Source organism: Cyclopterus lumpus, chromosome 7 (assembly GCF_009769545.1).
Source record: "Cyclopterus lumpus isolate fCycLum1 chromosome 7, fCycLum1.pri, whole genome shotgun sequence".
NCBI lineage: Eukaryota > Metazoa > Chordata > Actinopteri > Perciformes > Cyclopteridae > Cyclopterus > Cyclopterus lumpus.
In genome coordinates this window covers 7713727-7729565 of record NC_046972.1, presented here as the reverse complement: position 1 = coordinate 7729565, position 15839 = coordinate 7713727, and the positions used below count along the sequence as shown (strand labels likewise).

Sequence of the window (15839 nt, the reverse complement as noted above, 5' to 3'; positions counted from 1 at the left end):
CATTTACAATAATGCATTCAATGAAATACGATTTTTTTCTCATTTAACACCAACCAACACCGTTTATTCTGTCTTATTTGAGAGTAGATAAAACATGCTGGTTCTATGTCTAAAGAGATAGAAACATGTTGTTGCCCCATTACTAAGCCGGTCTAGCTGGCAGACAATTCTTTGGAACATTTTAAACCATTGTTCGACTTCAACAGGCTTCTCATTTCTAGCCTGCAATCCGTGATTGTGTTGGCTGAAAGCTTTTGTTTGTTTTTGACTTGGTTGAAAACATAACGTTTTTCTTTGTCATATAATGTATTTGATCAATATCTTGTATGTAGTATGTGCAGTTGATAGCTACATACATTTCATTGTGCTAAAAGACTGAGGCTAAAGCTACATGCCCAGGCAAAATGTTAGCATCCTTATCAAGAAGAAATGGAAAGAGAGAAACAACATGGCTCTAGTATTGCAGTGTAGAGAGACGTTGTTGCAGGACAGAGCCACTAACGCCCACACTCCAACATGTTAGCCCAGGACCACGTATACACACTGGGGAAAAAATACACACTCTTTTTAAAACAATGTCCCGGTTACTCTTGATGATATAAGGATCTTCCGAACAATATTAAATGGTCAAATTGTTCCAATGTTGTTTTCTGTGTTTTAAGGACTTGCTTTGTCCCTCTCTTCCAGGGGTCCGATGGGTAGCCCCAAGCCTGGCATGCAACAAGGAGGCCACGGAGGAGGAGGAATGGGAGGAATAGGTGGAGGAGGAATGGGAGGAGGAGGAATGGGAGGAATTGGGGGAGGAGGTATGGGAGGGATGGGAGTAGGAATGGGTGGAGGAGTAGGGTCCAGGGCTGGCGAGCCCTACCGCCTTGCCACTCACGAGACCCCAACTTCCCCCCGACATATGCAGTCAAGCCAGGGGCCCGGCATGGGGCACGGCCCAGGGTCTGGCCACGGGATGGGTCACGGTCCAGCTGGGTCCAGCATGGTGGGCCATGGAGGTCAGTCAAGTCCTGGTCAACACGCCTCCCGTCGAAACCTCCAAGTCGACTTCGCCGGTTCGGGCGGCTCCAGGACAGGCCGGACTTCCTCTGTGTCTCCTGATCGCGGCGTGACGCCCACCTCGCCCTACTCGGTGCCGCAGATCGCACCGATGCCGAGCAGCAAACTGTGCCCATTGTGCAAAACCACAGAGCTGTCCAACCCACCGGCGATACCCAACTACAACACCTGCACCCAGTGCAAGGCCACCGTCTGTAACCAGTGTGGATTCAACCCCAACCCGCACCTCACTGAGGTAGGTCATGTTGGACAAGGAGAAGTGTGTATGAGTGGGTTCATCTGTGTGTGTGTGTGTGTGTGTGTGTGTGTGTGTGTGAATGGTTTGATATTTTCCTTTTTTCTCCTGCCTGTCTTTACTTTGTCTCTGTAAATTAGTGCTACAAGGGACGATTGTTGTAGTGTACTGGCGGCATAAAGGGAATCAATAATCAAATAATGTTGATTTATAGTGAGAGTTTAAGCATTTGGGTATGGATATAATTCAATCCTGTAGGCGGACTGAAGTCACAGTTGATTCATGTTCCAGCTTAAGATGATAAACAACAAGGGGAAGTTTATTCCAAAAGCATGCAACTAAAGTTTTTGTCTGGAAACAGGTCCAGCAGCGACAGACGGGATAAAGATTTTGTCTGGCCTGTTGCTGGAGCCGGCGAGGGAGGAGAGGGAAAGAGATGCTTTTGTTTTGGCTGGAGCTACTTTAGCTTTTTCGTGCCAATAACGCACTTTGGACATGAATGAGATTGAATTGAAGCGAGTGAATGAAGTGAACGAGTCAGTGCAGAGGAAGCGATGGAAGAAGTGAGAGGGATGGTTTGAGGCGAGGGAGATACATGAGGTCATGGAGGGGGAGAGAGAGAGAGAGAGAGAGAGAGGGAGAGAGAGAGAGAGAGAGAGGGAGAGTGAGAGAGAGAGAGAGAGAGAGAGAGAGAGAGAGAGAGGGAGAGAGAGAGACAGAGAGAGGGAGAGAGAAATCAGTTTTTAAAATATCTTTTCCCTCCGAAAAAATCTTGTTGTGAAAATCTCAGAAAATTATAACGGAAAGGTTCAACTATTTATACATTTATCAATGTACGTTAAAGAGTTAATATAAGAGGAGTGAGAGAAAAGAAACCATAGAAGTGTTTCTGTGTTGTTTCTGTGTGACTTTGTACGGTAGGTCTTTGTCTGCATTTGTGATAGACAGTGAGAGTAAGGGCTCAGCAAGTGGCAGTAATGAGGCACTGACAGAATCTCTATTATTGTGCCGAGGCAAGACACACGGGTCGGGATAGTGTGTGTGTGTGTGTGTGTGTGTGTGTGTGTGTGTGTGTGTGTGTGTGCTCAAGTTCATTGTACTCCTTACAGGTGGGATGTGAAGACACGAAGCATTCAGACAGAGATGGAGGGAAAAGAGACTGAGAAGTCAAATGAATGTGACTAAAGTTATTCAGAGATGGATGAGGAGGAGAGAGGAGGTTAAGAGGCCCTCTTTGATTGAGAGGAGGTTGACGCTTCCCTTTGGTGATGGGTTCAAACCATCAGCCCCAGTGTCAGCGTCTGGTGACAAATATCAAACCTCAGCCTCCCATGGGTAGACGGGAAAGACTTTAGACAGCAAACACAACCAGAAGCACGAGGCCACGTCTAATATATTAGCCATGCTGGCACCCATTGATTCCCACTGATGTCAGGTCCAGGGACATATCATTGGCAGACAGCACAATAGACACTCTGCTGGATTAAACAAACAACTGCGGTTGTGTTGTTGTGTCTGGTTTTTCATTTGCTTTTGTGGGGTAGAACATTGGCCCCAGAGCCGTCCAAGTGTACCTGATGCATCATTCACCCTGATGGCACATGCATCCAAACAATAGTAAAAGACTAATAATGACACTGATATATGGTGCTGGTAATTAGTAGTGCTATTTGTAGTTCTATTTTATTTAGTGGTATTTTGCTGATTAACTGCCTCTGATATAGCAATAGAGTTGCATCCCATGCCCTCTGGTACAGTGTCTCTTTAAGAGGCGTTTAAACTTTTTATTTAATAAACAAAAAAAATTTCCTTTCTCGTTGTCAATACCACGTCCGCTAAGCGGCTAATAATGAAGCAGCGGTGGTATTTGACACCGTGGGAGTGAGAGCAGGCTGACCTGTCAAACAGGAGCGCTTGATTTGAGCACTGCGATTTAAACACAGTGCCGATAGTTTGCTTTTGACACCAAAATCCAAGCAGTAGAACCAGGATGTCAGTTTCCAGAAAACATTTTTTTTTTTAAAGTTAGCAGTCAATTTTAACACAAGTCTTAGTCATTCTTAGTGCAGCGTGTCATGACGGTTTGACTGGCTGCGACTTCAAAGACACCTACTGTACGTACAGTAAGGCAGCTTATGTTGGCTCATGTGGGATCATCTTTAAGTCTGAGTCTTGATCTCACGCTGTGTGTGTGTTTGAGTGTGCGTATGTGTGTGTGCGTGACAGAGAGATAGAGGGAGAGAGCCAGAGTGACTACAGGTCAATAACGGTGGATAATGCTAATAAAGTGGAGAGAGAGAGGAGTTGGTAAGCCTGTGATTGAAGGATTTGACTGCACACACGCACACATTTCATTACCCTCACTTGGCTCAGAATAATTTATGCAAGAAGCCAGAGGAATAAATTGGTATGTTGATTAATTGAAGGAACCCACAGGGATTTCCTGTAGGGCAAAATGGAATACATAACACTACAGCATCAAATCCAACCCTTGCACATAATTGTAAAGGAGGGGGGTGGGGAGACTTAGTTTAAGGCTCTTGGGTACTCTGTGTTTATGTCATTGAATATTTTGTGATTTAAAAGTTTGAAACGCATTCAAATGTACATTGCACACAAAGCTCTGCTGCATTTGACGCTCGACTCCACCATCTTGTACAAATTAATAGACTGGTGTTTTGTTCCCATGAATTACTGATTAGCTCTCTATTCCTAGTAACATTCTTTGCATTATTGTCCATGCTAATCAATGTTCTCTTAATCCTCATAATCTAGTAAACAGTACCACCCTGCAAACCTTGTTGCTCTCTGATGCCGTTAACATTAAGGTGGCTTAGCCCCACGGCTGTATGAGATTAATACACATTAGCATGCCATGTATGCTTGTTTTCTTCACTGGGTTTACAATCATTTGTAAAGAAACATGAACTGTTAAAAACGTTTTTTTGGGGATTTTGTTTTATTCATAGGATATCCACACAGACAATTTGACAAGTCATAGGCAATGTGCATATAAGATGTACAGTCCTGATATCTTTTAATCTTTATGACCAAAAATATACATACATATTCAAACTTATTTAAATTAACAAACTTAATTATAAATGTCACAAACTATCCCCACATATCTCCTTCCCTCAGCTCAGTGGGGCCGAGCTCAAGCCTCGTTGTGTCTGCAGCTATGGATTAATACTTACTGAACATTATCCATTATTATCCCTGCTAATCAATGTACTGCATGTCCTGGTAATCTAATAACCAGTGCCAGGCCCCATATCCGTCGTACTACGCTCTGATTCCATTTGCATCAGATAACATTTAGCAGACTGGGCCCGGCTAGCCAAAGAGACGATTGCATACAGTATAAACAGGTCAGGTATCTTTCATTATGACTATTTAACAAGCACAAAGACACACATGAAAATATATATTCTTCTTCATGTTGAATCAAAACTTGATTGAATAAAATCCAAACCTCTTAAGAAGTAGAGGACAACAATCAAAATAAGATAAATAAAAAGTCGGTTAAAATGAATTATGATAAATGTGTAGCACAGCTACTGTACAGCTGTGTGTTGAGGGTCTACCCCCCCTGTTCCGTCTAGGATAACAGATCATTATTGTATTTAGTCGATGGCACTCTCTGTCCTGGTAATCTAATAAGCACTGCCAGCTCCATATCGTGTTACGTTCGGACGCCTCCTGCATCAGATAACATTTAGAAGACTAAATCAAGAGCGTGACACCAATTTAAGGCCAAAGATGAGGATCAGAGAATATAGTCGATGTTTCTGATTCGGGAAGAGTGGCATTTAGGAAACGTGGCTTTCAGGGTATTAATTGACCTTTGTGACATACCAATGAGCCAAAAAAGGTTGACTTCCTTGGTGTGAAACAACCCGTAACTTCCGTATCCAAGGTCCCATAGAGCCAGTGCACTAGTGTTGAACTTTGCCTCCCAGCCGCTAGGCCTCGGCTTACTCACATGAACGACAGTTCAACATAACTATGGTTTTGGCTAATACACATTTTAGGATCTAATAATAAAAAAAAGGCTACTTAATTGTCCGTACTGGGGAGATAGGGTTAAAATAATACACCCACTAATTCACAAACATCTGTTTCCCAATGTAAGTCTAAGAGAAAAAGGTTTGGCCACCATGTCAAATTGGCTTCAAAAGCCTGGTGCTTGCATACATGTGCAATACAATGTTTGTTTGCAGCTAACCACTGTTAGCACTGTATATTTAAGACATTTGTAAAGACTGCAGCCTCGGAATGCTAAATATATAAAATTGATTTGGTGATCCGGCCATGTTCATGGAAACAAAATACAAAAATATAGACAGATATAGTAAAGTTCACCCATCGAAACATTCAAAGGAGCATAGTTACACACATCCCGTGTAAGTGCAAGGGTCCTGGAAATAATCATTGATGAAAAGAGTAACGCCTGAACACATTGACTCATAATCACACATTCTGTCATTTGGATCTTTATTGGCCACTAAACATGTCACCTTTATTGGAGGAAAAGTCTTTAAAAAGAAATTCTTCACCAAACTATACATAGTCACATAGACAGGGTTTTAGCCACGCTAGCAGCTCCATAGATGGCAATGTTGGTCTGTCAGATGTTCAGGCTGCTGCCTTGGTCCAGACTGAGAATATCAACTGGATGGATTGCCATGACATTTGGTACAGATATCCAGGGTTCAGACAGGATGAATCCTACTGACTTTCCTCTAGCGCCACTTTGATGTTCATATTTGTGGTTTTGAACGGAAATGTCATTACAAAATAGGATTGATTGAAACCAGGCACCAATATAACTATTGCCCATGGATGAATTATAATGACTTTTATGATCCCTTTCATTTTTTATCTAGTAAGAAATGTAAATGTGTCTAATATTTTGGTTTGTTAACACATATCTAAACTAATGGTTTTCCCATCAACCTCAGCTGTACCTTTTCCTTTTTGCTAATTAGCAAATGCTAACGTAGGACGTTGCACATGGTATACATACATCACCATGTTAGCATTGTTTTTACTGGAGAGTTGTAAGTCCAGATCGTCAGCTGGCTTCTATAGTGTTGAAGAAAATGTTGTCACTGTCCTTTAAGGATCATTTCCATCATCATTATCAAGCACATTAGCAGTTAAAGTATTGGGTCGTTTTATTTCAAAACTCGACTGCAAAATTATAGGTAGCATATTTTGTTCTACAATGGATAAATAAGTAGCATCTTGGAATGAACCAGATGAACCGGTTTTCATTTGACGTATATTCATGTGTGCTGTTTGTTGGCATTTTCTGTTTAGCACTTTAAAAGGATAAACCCTGAGTGTTGCAGCTCTCATGAATATAGATGAGGGATATTGAAACTCCCACACTCCATGTATTTGCAACTCATTTATATGAGTTATTCAAACCTTGAAAAAGTAAACCTGGGATGGATGCTGATGCTTTGGCGGTTCATATCTGAATACTGAGCGTCAAAATGATGTCTGGGAGGCTGCAGGTTGTTACTTTTTCCAAAATGTTCTAGAATTGTGAAAACTATTTCAACAATCAACCGTGGCCTGTAAATGTGTTGTGCACCACAGCTGTTCAACTAGAACGGGCACTCGGTAGAGTGCATACCTTCGCCGCAGCCACTTTTTGGTACTTGGCATGAGAGTGTGGGGAACAGTAAATTGATGTAACTTGATACCAGATATTGTGGTAAACATCACAAAAGAATTATGTATGAACATCAGCCTTGATTTATGATTTTGACCTTTGTATGTTGCATGAGAGGGTGGGGAACAGAACAGTGAACATTTTGGTGCTGTTTTCATGCAAATCGGATAAGAATTGACTGTGTTATGACAAACCCCGCACATTTTGCAAGGTCGTGACCCCCCCTGACCTTCGACCCTCAACCGCTAAGAAGGGTTATGACGTCATTGTATCATGTCGTGTATCACAAGATCGGGCATTGAATTCTGAACATTTTGGCATTAGTTGCATGCCAATTGGATACAAATTTACTGCGTTATGATAAAAATATGATTTTGACCTTTTCATGACCTTGACCTTGACCTTTGACCCGATCGCTCCCAAAATCTAATCAAATGGTCCCCGGATAACAGCCAATCATCCCACCAAATTTCATGCGATTCGGTTAAATACTTTTTAAGTTATGCGAATAACAAACAGACATATTTACAAATAAATACACAGCGATCAAAACATAACCTCCGCAAAAGTATTTTGCGAAGGTAATAAGACCACCGCCCACTTTACAGTCACACGCACACAGCTGGAGTTTGAACCAGCAACCGTTTGCTCACCTTCCCTCAGTGCTGAAGACTGAAATAATCTCATAAATGTATCTGATGCTTACTGAGTGAAGTCCTGCACAACATTTCAGAAACTAATGATATAGCTAATAATCCAATGTAAATGAATACATTCACAGTAATATATACCTACGGCAACAGGCCAACTAGCATCATATAATTAGTTTCCCCCTCTACTAACTTTCTTTTTGCTCCAGCCCAATATTATATGAATGCAATATTCAGACATAACACCTACTGAGATCAGATTGAACTCAAGATTATTTCAGCAGCTCGTGTTTTTGTTTGATTTGAACTATAACCCTAACACATTTGCAGTTTGCAATTGTGCAAACTGATACATCGATGCATTGTTTTTGCTCCTGGTTATATATATTTTTCAGCAAAGCTACAGAGCAACATGCATAGTGTAAACCTTGATGCAAATATGTGGCTAAAAGTGACTTCATAAGCCATTAGTGAAAGTAATTTATTGCATGCCATTTTGTGGAGGCTTTTATCCAAAGTGCCTTCAATGGAAATAGAACAAGTAGACAACAAAGTAACAAGTAGGCTGATATGAGAAAAGAAACAATTGTAAATGATTATTACAAGGCTTTGAATTCAGTGTGGCGTCATTGTAACCTTTGCTCTACACATTGTGCACTAAAAATGTTTTGTTTTTTTCATTTATAACGCAGAAGAATAAAAGCTAATGACATCATCTAAAACAAAAAATGCTTTTTATTCCAAAAAAGCAACAATTTCTGTCCTCACAAACTTTAGCCACATCACTTCCTGTCTGTGTACCAGACACTACTTCAAACTGCAGAGTGTAAAATGTTTCATGAGGCTTCTATCGGAGCAGTGAAACACGCAGTTAAATGAAATGAAAGTGGTAAAATAGACAACAAGTGGGTGCTTCGATATACAGATAACAGATAGATTGCACCTGCTCATAGGAAATGACACAGCTGCCCTAACCAGAGGTTCACATTTAATGTCAATGAACAAAAAAAACAACAATAACAACAAGAAGAGCATAGCAAAGTTTATGAATGTTTAATGATATTTCTTGCAGTTGACAGCAACTTGGTATTGCTGCAATGCATCTATCTCTTCATTACCTTTGAAAAGGCCACGGTGTTCGTCATGTAAGCCACCTGGCAGCGAGTCTTCCTCCCAACCTGTGTGTTGTTCAACAGACTGTGTACGAGTTTCAGACTCCGCGTGCACGCAGAGCTGCTAATAGAAATGTGTGCTGGATTAATTAGTTTCCTGGAAAAACTGCAGATTGTGCTTCTCAAATCGGACCTCCTGCCTCTTGCACACACTCTGCATGCGAGTGTGTGTGTGACTTCATCGTATTTAATAACGAACATATGGCCACTTTAAGGTTTTTGCGTTTATATTATCATCATTATCATCACAATGCTGTCATTACCAGCACTGACAGCAAGTGGCTGGTAGGATTTTCACCTTGTGAGTCTCTGTGTGTGTGTGTGTGTGTGTGTGTGTGTGTGTGTGTGTGTGTGTGTGTGTGTGTGTGTGTGTGTGTGTGTTGTGAGTGTGTCATCATGGAAAAATGTGGTCCTCGAGACACCTACTTGTGGTTTGGTTTTAAATTATTACTTGGTTAAGGTTAACGGATCTTCTTCATTCTGATTACAACAATAAGCATGCATTTAAGGTTAGGGAACATTTAAAAGAAACCAACTTTTGGAATGGAACAACATTATTTTGACCCATAATTTCAACGATAATAACGTCACCTGATTTCATCCTTTGCTCCCGACACACAAGTGTCGCGATTCCATTTTCAGAAACAACTGATGCGGTTTGTTTTTCTTGGGAGGACTGTCTTCTTTTACAAAATCACGTTCTTTCCTCAAACGTAATCACATTTTAGTTGCTTAGGGAAACCAAATTAAACCCATTTTCATTGAATATGTTGCAGGTATATCTTCAGTGTGACCACTTTGGCGACTTTACAGGTTGATTCATTAAAAACATAAAAATAGCAGCAGACAGCGTTACATTATTGCTATTCTAAACTATTAGTATGTGAATATAATTTCAGAGAGGGGGTCACTAATATTATTGGTATTTGAAAATAATCCTGTTAGTGATATGTCTTGTTGTCAGCCATATTTGTCACGGTGTTCCCTTTCTCTCTCTCTCACTCCGTGATTTGCACTGTGACTTCTCCAACTATGTGTGAATGAATAAATAAGAGACTCCGAGAGAAAAAGGTGTTACAGTGCGAGAACACAGCAGAGACACTGCCAGAGGCTCCAGCAAGAGACAGGAAGCAAGGGAAGAAATCAGGAGACGGCAGAGAAAAAAAGGATGCAACGAGGTTTCAAAAAGGCAGAGGTGATAGACAGGTTCACGGACATAGATTTACAAATGACAAGAGCACGTTACCTCCACCGCTGAGGGCTGACATGCACAGCATTCCAGCCCATTTCCCTTTTGAGCTATTGCATTATTTCATCACGGCTAATTAAACCTCTCAGTTGTCGGACACACACACACACACATACACACACACACACACACACACACACACACACAACTGCAAAAAAGTCAATGTTTGGTTGCACCACGGAAACGTTAACGTTCGTCTTAACGTTAAACGACAAACAACAACAAAAAGGTAGATCAAATAGGACGAAGCATTTTGATTAGGTGGATTAGAACCATCCAGGTTTTGAAAAAAAAAATAATAATAATACCAGACACACAAAAGCAGGAGGTATAAGCAGTCATCGTGAATATCCAATGGGTGTAATCTATAACGGAGCGCGTGGTCGACGACGGTATAACGGCTCCACCTCCTCTAAGTTATCCCACCTTTTCAAAACAGGTGTTCAACAGCTGTTTTTTGGAGGACTTAATGTCGACTGGTGTTGGATAAGATTAGATCAATTTTAAACTTATGCCTACATTTGGATCTATTTCAGAAATGATAGAAACTCTTACTTAAGTTAGAAAATCATGTTCAAACTAGGTTACGTGTGAACTTCTGCATAGCTGGTGTGAGCCAGTGCAGAACTCCACATGGTCTTTACTGACGCCTGATGCAACCCCAAAATAATACTATTGTACAGCTTATTTAAAACCCTAATGTTCAAGACAGTGTGTGTAGCCCCCAATGCAAACTTGCTTTTTCCTGATAGCAGTCCTGCTGATAATAATGATCAAAATAATATTGCTAATGACACAGCTTACAGGAATGACACTTATTACCTGATTACCTCTTACATTCTTTTTTCACTTGCGAAGCAATATATGTGTCATCCTGATGGCAGTTTCGCTAATAAGGACCAAAAACAATTAAGGTTTCCTCTTTAATGACGGACATGACCGCATTGACCTCAATGAGAGGGTATATTTTCATCACCGCAGACAGAAAATAATGATCATAATTCAGGCATACTGAGATAAACATAGTGGCTCACCACTGCTCCATTGTGTCTCGGCTTTCTTCAGTGCCACCTGCTGCCCCTTTAAGTCTATTTTCAGAACAAACTTCATGTAAAGACTATTTAAACAGACTTTATTTATGAGGGCTTACAGGAGGCCGAGAAAAAAAATTGTTGAGTTCATTTTTAAAATATTTATAAACCAAAAAAATATCTCTCTGTGATGCACTACAATAGAAACGAAGCCTTTGCAGTTTTATTTGGACGAGTTCCACTTTCATTAATAAGGACAGTTGTTCTTTTCAACTGCAAATTATTATTGGCAACCTCTTTCACTCGGTTTGAACGGACTGGAAGCGTCCTACCAAAACAAGTAATCCTAATTGAGATGCAGAAACACTGGCTTAGGTGGAATCATACTGCAGACCTTAAAAGCAGTTGCAAATGGCTTATATTAGTCATTAGCGGGTGGTTGCTGCCAGTGAGAATTTAAACCGATTGCCTGAATCCTGACATGCAATTACATTTTATTTTAAGTGCTGAAGGTAATCACCTTCAACTTCTCTGAAATGTGGGTAAAGCGTGTTCCAAGCAGTGTTGAAAATATCCCTCTTTCCCTCTTCGCCAAAGTAACAGCAGAGCGCAGGCCTTTTTTTCTTTCTTTCCGTTCATCACTCTCCGTCTTTCCCTTCTTCCCCTCCTTCTTGGCATTTCATGTCCATATTTCGTCCTTCCTCCTCTACCTTTTATCCACTTTGTCCTCGTCTACGTCAGCCTCTCACTTTCTCCATCTGCTCCTCTTCAGTTTTTCTCTCCCCTCTTTCCCTCTCTCCTTCTCTGCGGTCATGCATATTGTGAATCAAAAGCCCCGGCGCCGGCATAAACCTCCGCCAAGCAGCAGAAATCCTATTTGAAAGCCTCCAGATGCACTGACAGCTCAGTGGAGATGAACACGCACACACACACACACACACACACACGCGCACATGCACACACACGCGGCACATGCACAGTATACTCATTGTTCTGCATAGGGACAGAGAATGACTCAATTAAAAGTGGTTAAAAGTGATTTATTTGGTTAATTACCAAAAACTAGCAACTTTGGCATCACCCCAGAGTCGTTCCGTCCGAGGCCAGACCAGCGATCAGCTCTCTGCCGCCGCGTTGTTTCAGCCAGTGATGTGTTTTCATGTTGTTTTTACTGTACTGTATATGAAGAGCTGACAATGCATACACAATGATGGAGGGACATTTTGCCCTGACCTTGAGCACCCTTGCACCCTTGAATTTATCATGCATGTAGTAGCTGATGTGATCTAATTTAGACAGCCTGGCTCTGCTCTAGCCAGGTAATGCTATCATTTAATGTTAACAATTCTCCTCCGCCCCACCTATTTTCTACACTTTGTGAAGAAAAAATCTTCGGTTAAGTGTTTTGTGAGCGATCGCTGACTAGCAGAAGAAGACAGGTTTGCTAGCGTAGCCTGGCTCACACCATCGGTTAGCCAGAGAACACTTTTGAGCCGTCTATAGATGAACTTTACGGTCTATTTGTTAATTCAACATGGGCACCGAAAGGAAGCTTTGGCACCCATGTTGAATGATGTTCGTACATGATGCACCGTGGCGAGCTAGGCGATGTGTGCGTGTGTGTGTGTGTGTGTGTAAAACAGCTGGGCACACACACACATAGTGGGCATGGTGCCACGGGTCACGCGCACAGTGTGTGCGCAGCTGTGTGTCGCTCTCTGAGGGAACTACAGAACACGAGAGAAAAGCAGGCAAATGAGTATTTTAAAACGTTTCAATGGAGAATGGCTTCGTCATGTGATGTGGCCTTTATGAAGACCACAGTGAAATGATTTAGAGTGGATATCAGACATTTACAACACAACAACATTACATTTTCAGCACCTCTAAATTAGTATAGTCCTCTAAAATGTGGCGCCAAAGCTGAGTCAAAGGAATGCCCCGAGTAAAAGGAAAGCACTTCTTGTATTCTTCACTTAACCAACAAATTAACCAAGACTGACATCCATGCTCCAAAAACATTCCTATCATTTATCTATGCTAGGTACTCTTTTCACATTCTCCGTGGATCAATTTAATAACAAAAGTGCATCACAGCCAGGAGTAATGTTATTAAATCCACAAAGTAAATCGATGAGTGCAACAGTTCATATATCTTCACGGTATCTTTACCAAACCGTGTGCCATCACAAGCCCCCCCCCCCCCCCTGCACAGGGAACCCTACTGCACCTCTTTAGAACAGTTGATGTCCAAGATGTCGTCCCAGACCAATAGGTTGAAGGCTGACAGAATCCCAGAGCCATGCTGCAGAGCACGACCCGACTTTAAATAGTCGTGACACCATTTTGTGAGACATGTTCATCTTTGACTTTCTCTGACTATGAGCGGCCCCAGCAGGAATCACACCTCTAACTCTGTGTTACGGACTAATTAGTCACACAGAAGCACTTTCCTTTTTTGGAAAAAAACTCCACTTTTGCCTCCCCAGCCTCACTCTGAGCTCTCACTTTTGTTTTTTTTGGACTATCCTATTTTCCTCCATTCCTTTCCCGACACCTTTATACTTTGTCTCACTCCTTTTCCGCTAATATTGTTCACACCTTGACCTGCGGACACGACTGCCGCCGCGGAAAACCGGTCATGGGGGGGAAGGTCACCGTATCTATAACGCGTGTGAATGCTGAGTCGGCGGTTATCGCTGTATGTTTCCATGTGTGACGCTCTGTGGGCATGTTGGGACCTCAAAGATGTGTCCTGGGAGAGACTGTGACGGCGGCAGCGTTGCGAGGGTCACCAGGGGACACTCACAGAAACAAACGCATGCATGCATCAGGCACAACATAACTATAACTCATCAAGAACATTCACCTTCTGTATCTTTTCTGTATCTCTTTGTTTCTATCTTCACATAGATGACTCCTGCCAATCATTGAGCCTCTTGCTTTGAGACATTAGGCATTTTAATGATAATGCCTAGAAATGATTATTCTCCTATTTCCAGGGATACCTCAGACACAACAAAACAACGTATCTAGCCTGCATTTCTCACTACAAACTCATCAAATACTGCCGCTAGCCATATTACCATGGGATGGTTGGCCAAAATAAGTCAATGTTGACTTATTTTACCTGACCACAATCTGTTTTTTAATCTCCACCGAGCACTTTTGTTGCTGAAACCGACGATTCCACGAAAAAGGCTGTCGGTCGCATTACTACTATTTTAGAGACGGGCTGAGACTTGAAAATAATGCAAACAGATTGGACAAAAGCTGGACGCAAGCTGGACTGCTTCCTACTGGGGCTTTTTGAGTTGTCACTGACACTCGGAGTAGAGTGAGGTGCATTGGAGAGAAGCATCTGCCAAATGGCATGCTTGTCTGCTTTTGTGGTCCTCTCCGTTGTCGTGGAATACATTTCCCACTAAATAGCCGATATGGGTTATGGGAACGGTGTCGGTGTGTGTGTGTGTGTCACGGTATGGCCAGTTTAGGATTATCTCTGAATATAGCCCAACAGAAGTATCATGATTGCTTTCCTGTGTGTGTGTGTGTGTGTGTGTGTGTGTGTGTGTGTGTGTGTGTGTGTGTGTGTGCCGGTTCTGCCTCTCCAACCTGGCACTGGTTAAAGCCCGCCTGGCAGTTGAAGCTACTGGAGAGACCAAAACCTGATTGGACTCTACAGCCAGGTTTTTTTTTGCAGCCAGTGAAAGTAAAATCATGCTTAAATATGTCACAGCATGAGATTGTAGATTGAGAAGGTGTATCTTTTTTAAGAATAAAGGATGTTATATATTTTTAATTGAAACAATTTACATATAGGAACATGGACTTTTATCACATGGTTCTGACTATCCACTACATATAAATTATCATATTGAAATTAAAATAATACTGTGCTAATATTTTTATAAAAAGATGTCCACATTAACAGTCGTAAACCTTTCGCTTTTCTTTGGTCTTTTCTCCCACTTTAAAATGTCCAGTCACTTCTTCTTGCGACTTCCTCTTCTTCTGTCCCACCGCCGCGAGGCCCCGCCCCCTAGTCAGTTACAAACAGCTCATGGCCAGTTGTGTTGCATTGGATTACATCAGTTACAGGTTCTGCTATCCAAACTACACCTGTGGTTAGAGTTTTGGAGAGCCTAAAACCGAGACTCCCCTTATTGTTGTGCTTGTGAGGAAGAGAGTCTGAAGCCATTCCAACCTCAGTATTTATTATAATACACATTTTGATCAGCCATCTGAGGGATTCTCTCTGCCGTCTTTTCAAAAGAAGGCTTTTCTCCCCTCTGTTTTACTCCCTTTCCTCGCCTTACCTTTAGTAAATGCTCTCCGGTCTCCTTATCACCCCCTCCTCCCTATATTTTTCCCATCTTATCTTCTTTCCCTTTCTCTATCACCTTATCTCTTTCTTTCTCTCCCTCTCTCTGTGCTTTTCTGACTCGTCTTCTGAGGTGTGCAGCAGGAATGGGAGTTATCTTTCTGTATGTGCGGTGAGGATCGGGTCTATTCAGGGAAGTAGGGTGGTATGGGGGAGGAAGAAGGGGAGAGAGCTGGAGGGACGAGGATTCTCTCTCCACATGCATTAACCATGGGAGCAGAGCAGCAGAGAGGCTGCAGGCAAGAAGCACACACCTGGACACACCTGGACACACACACACACACACATACGCACACAATTAGATAAACATGCAAACAAACAGACACATGCATATAGACAGCTTACATTGACACACACAGACACACAC

At 42.0% G+C, this 15839-nt stretch overlaps 1 protein-coding gene across 1 annotated transcript in view; it reads left to right on the top strand.

The window, feature by feature from the left end:
• The first annotated feature begins 694 nt into the window (after positions 1-694).
• The window catches only part of bsna (bassoon presynaptic cytomatrix protein a), a 101017-nt gene continuing 85872 nt past the window's right edge, over positions 695-15839 (top strand). Inside the window, exon 1 of the mRNA XM_034537466.1 lies at positions 695-1300. Coding sequence (XP_034393357.1) covers positions 695-1300 — 606 coding nt within the window. The remainder of the gene's footprint in view (positions 1301-15839) is intronic.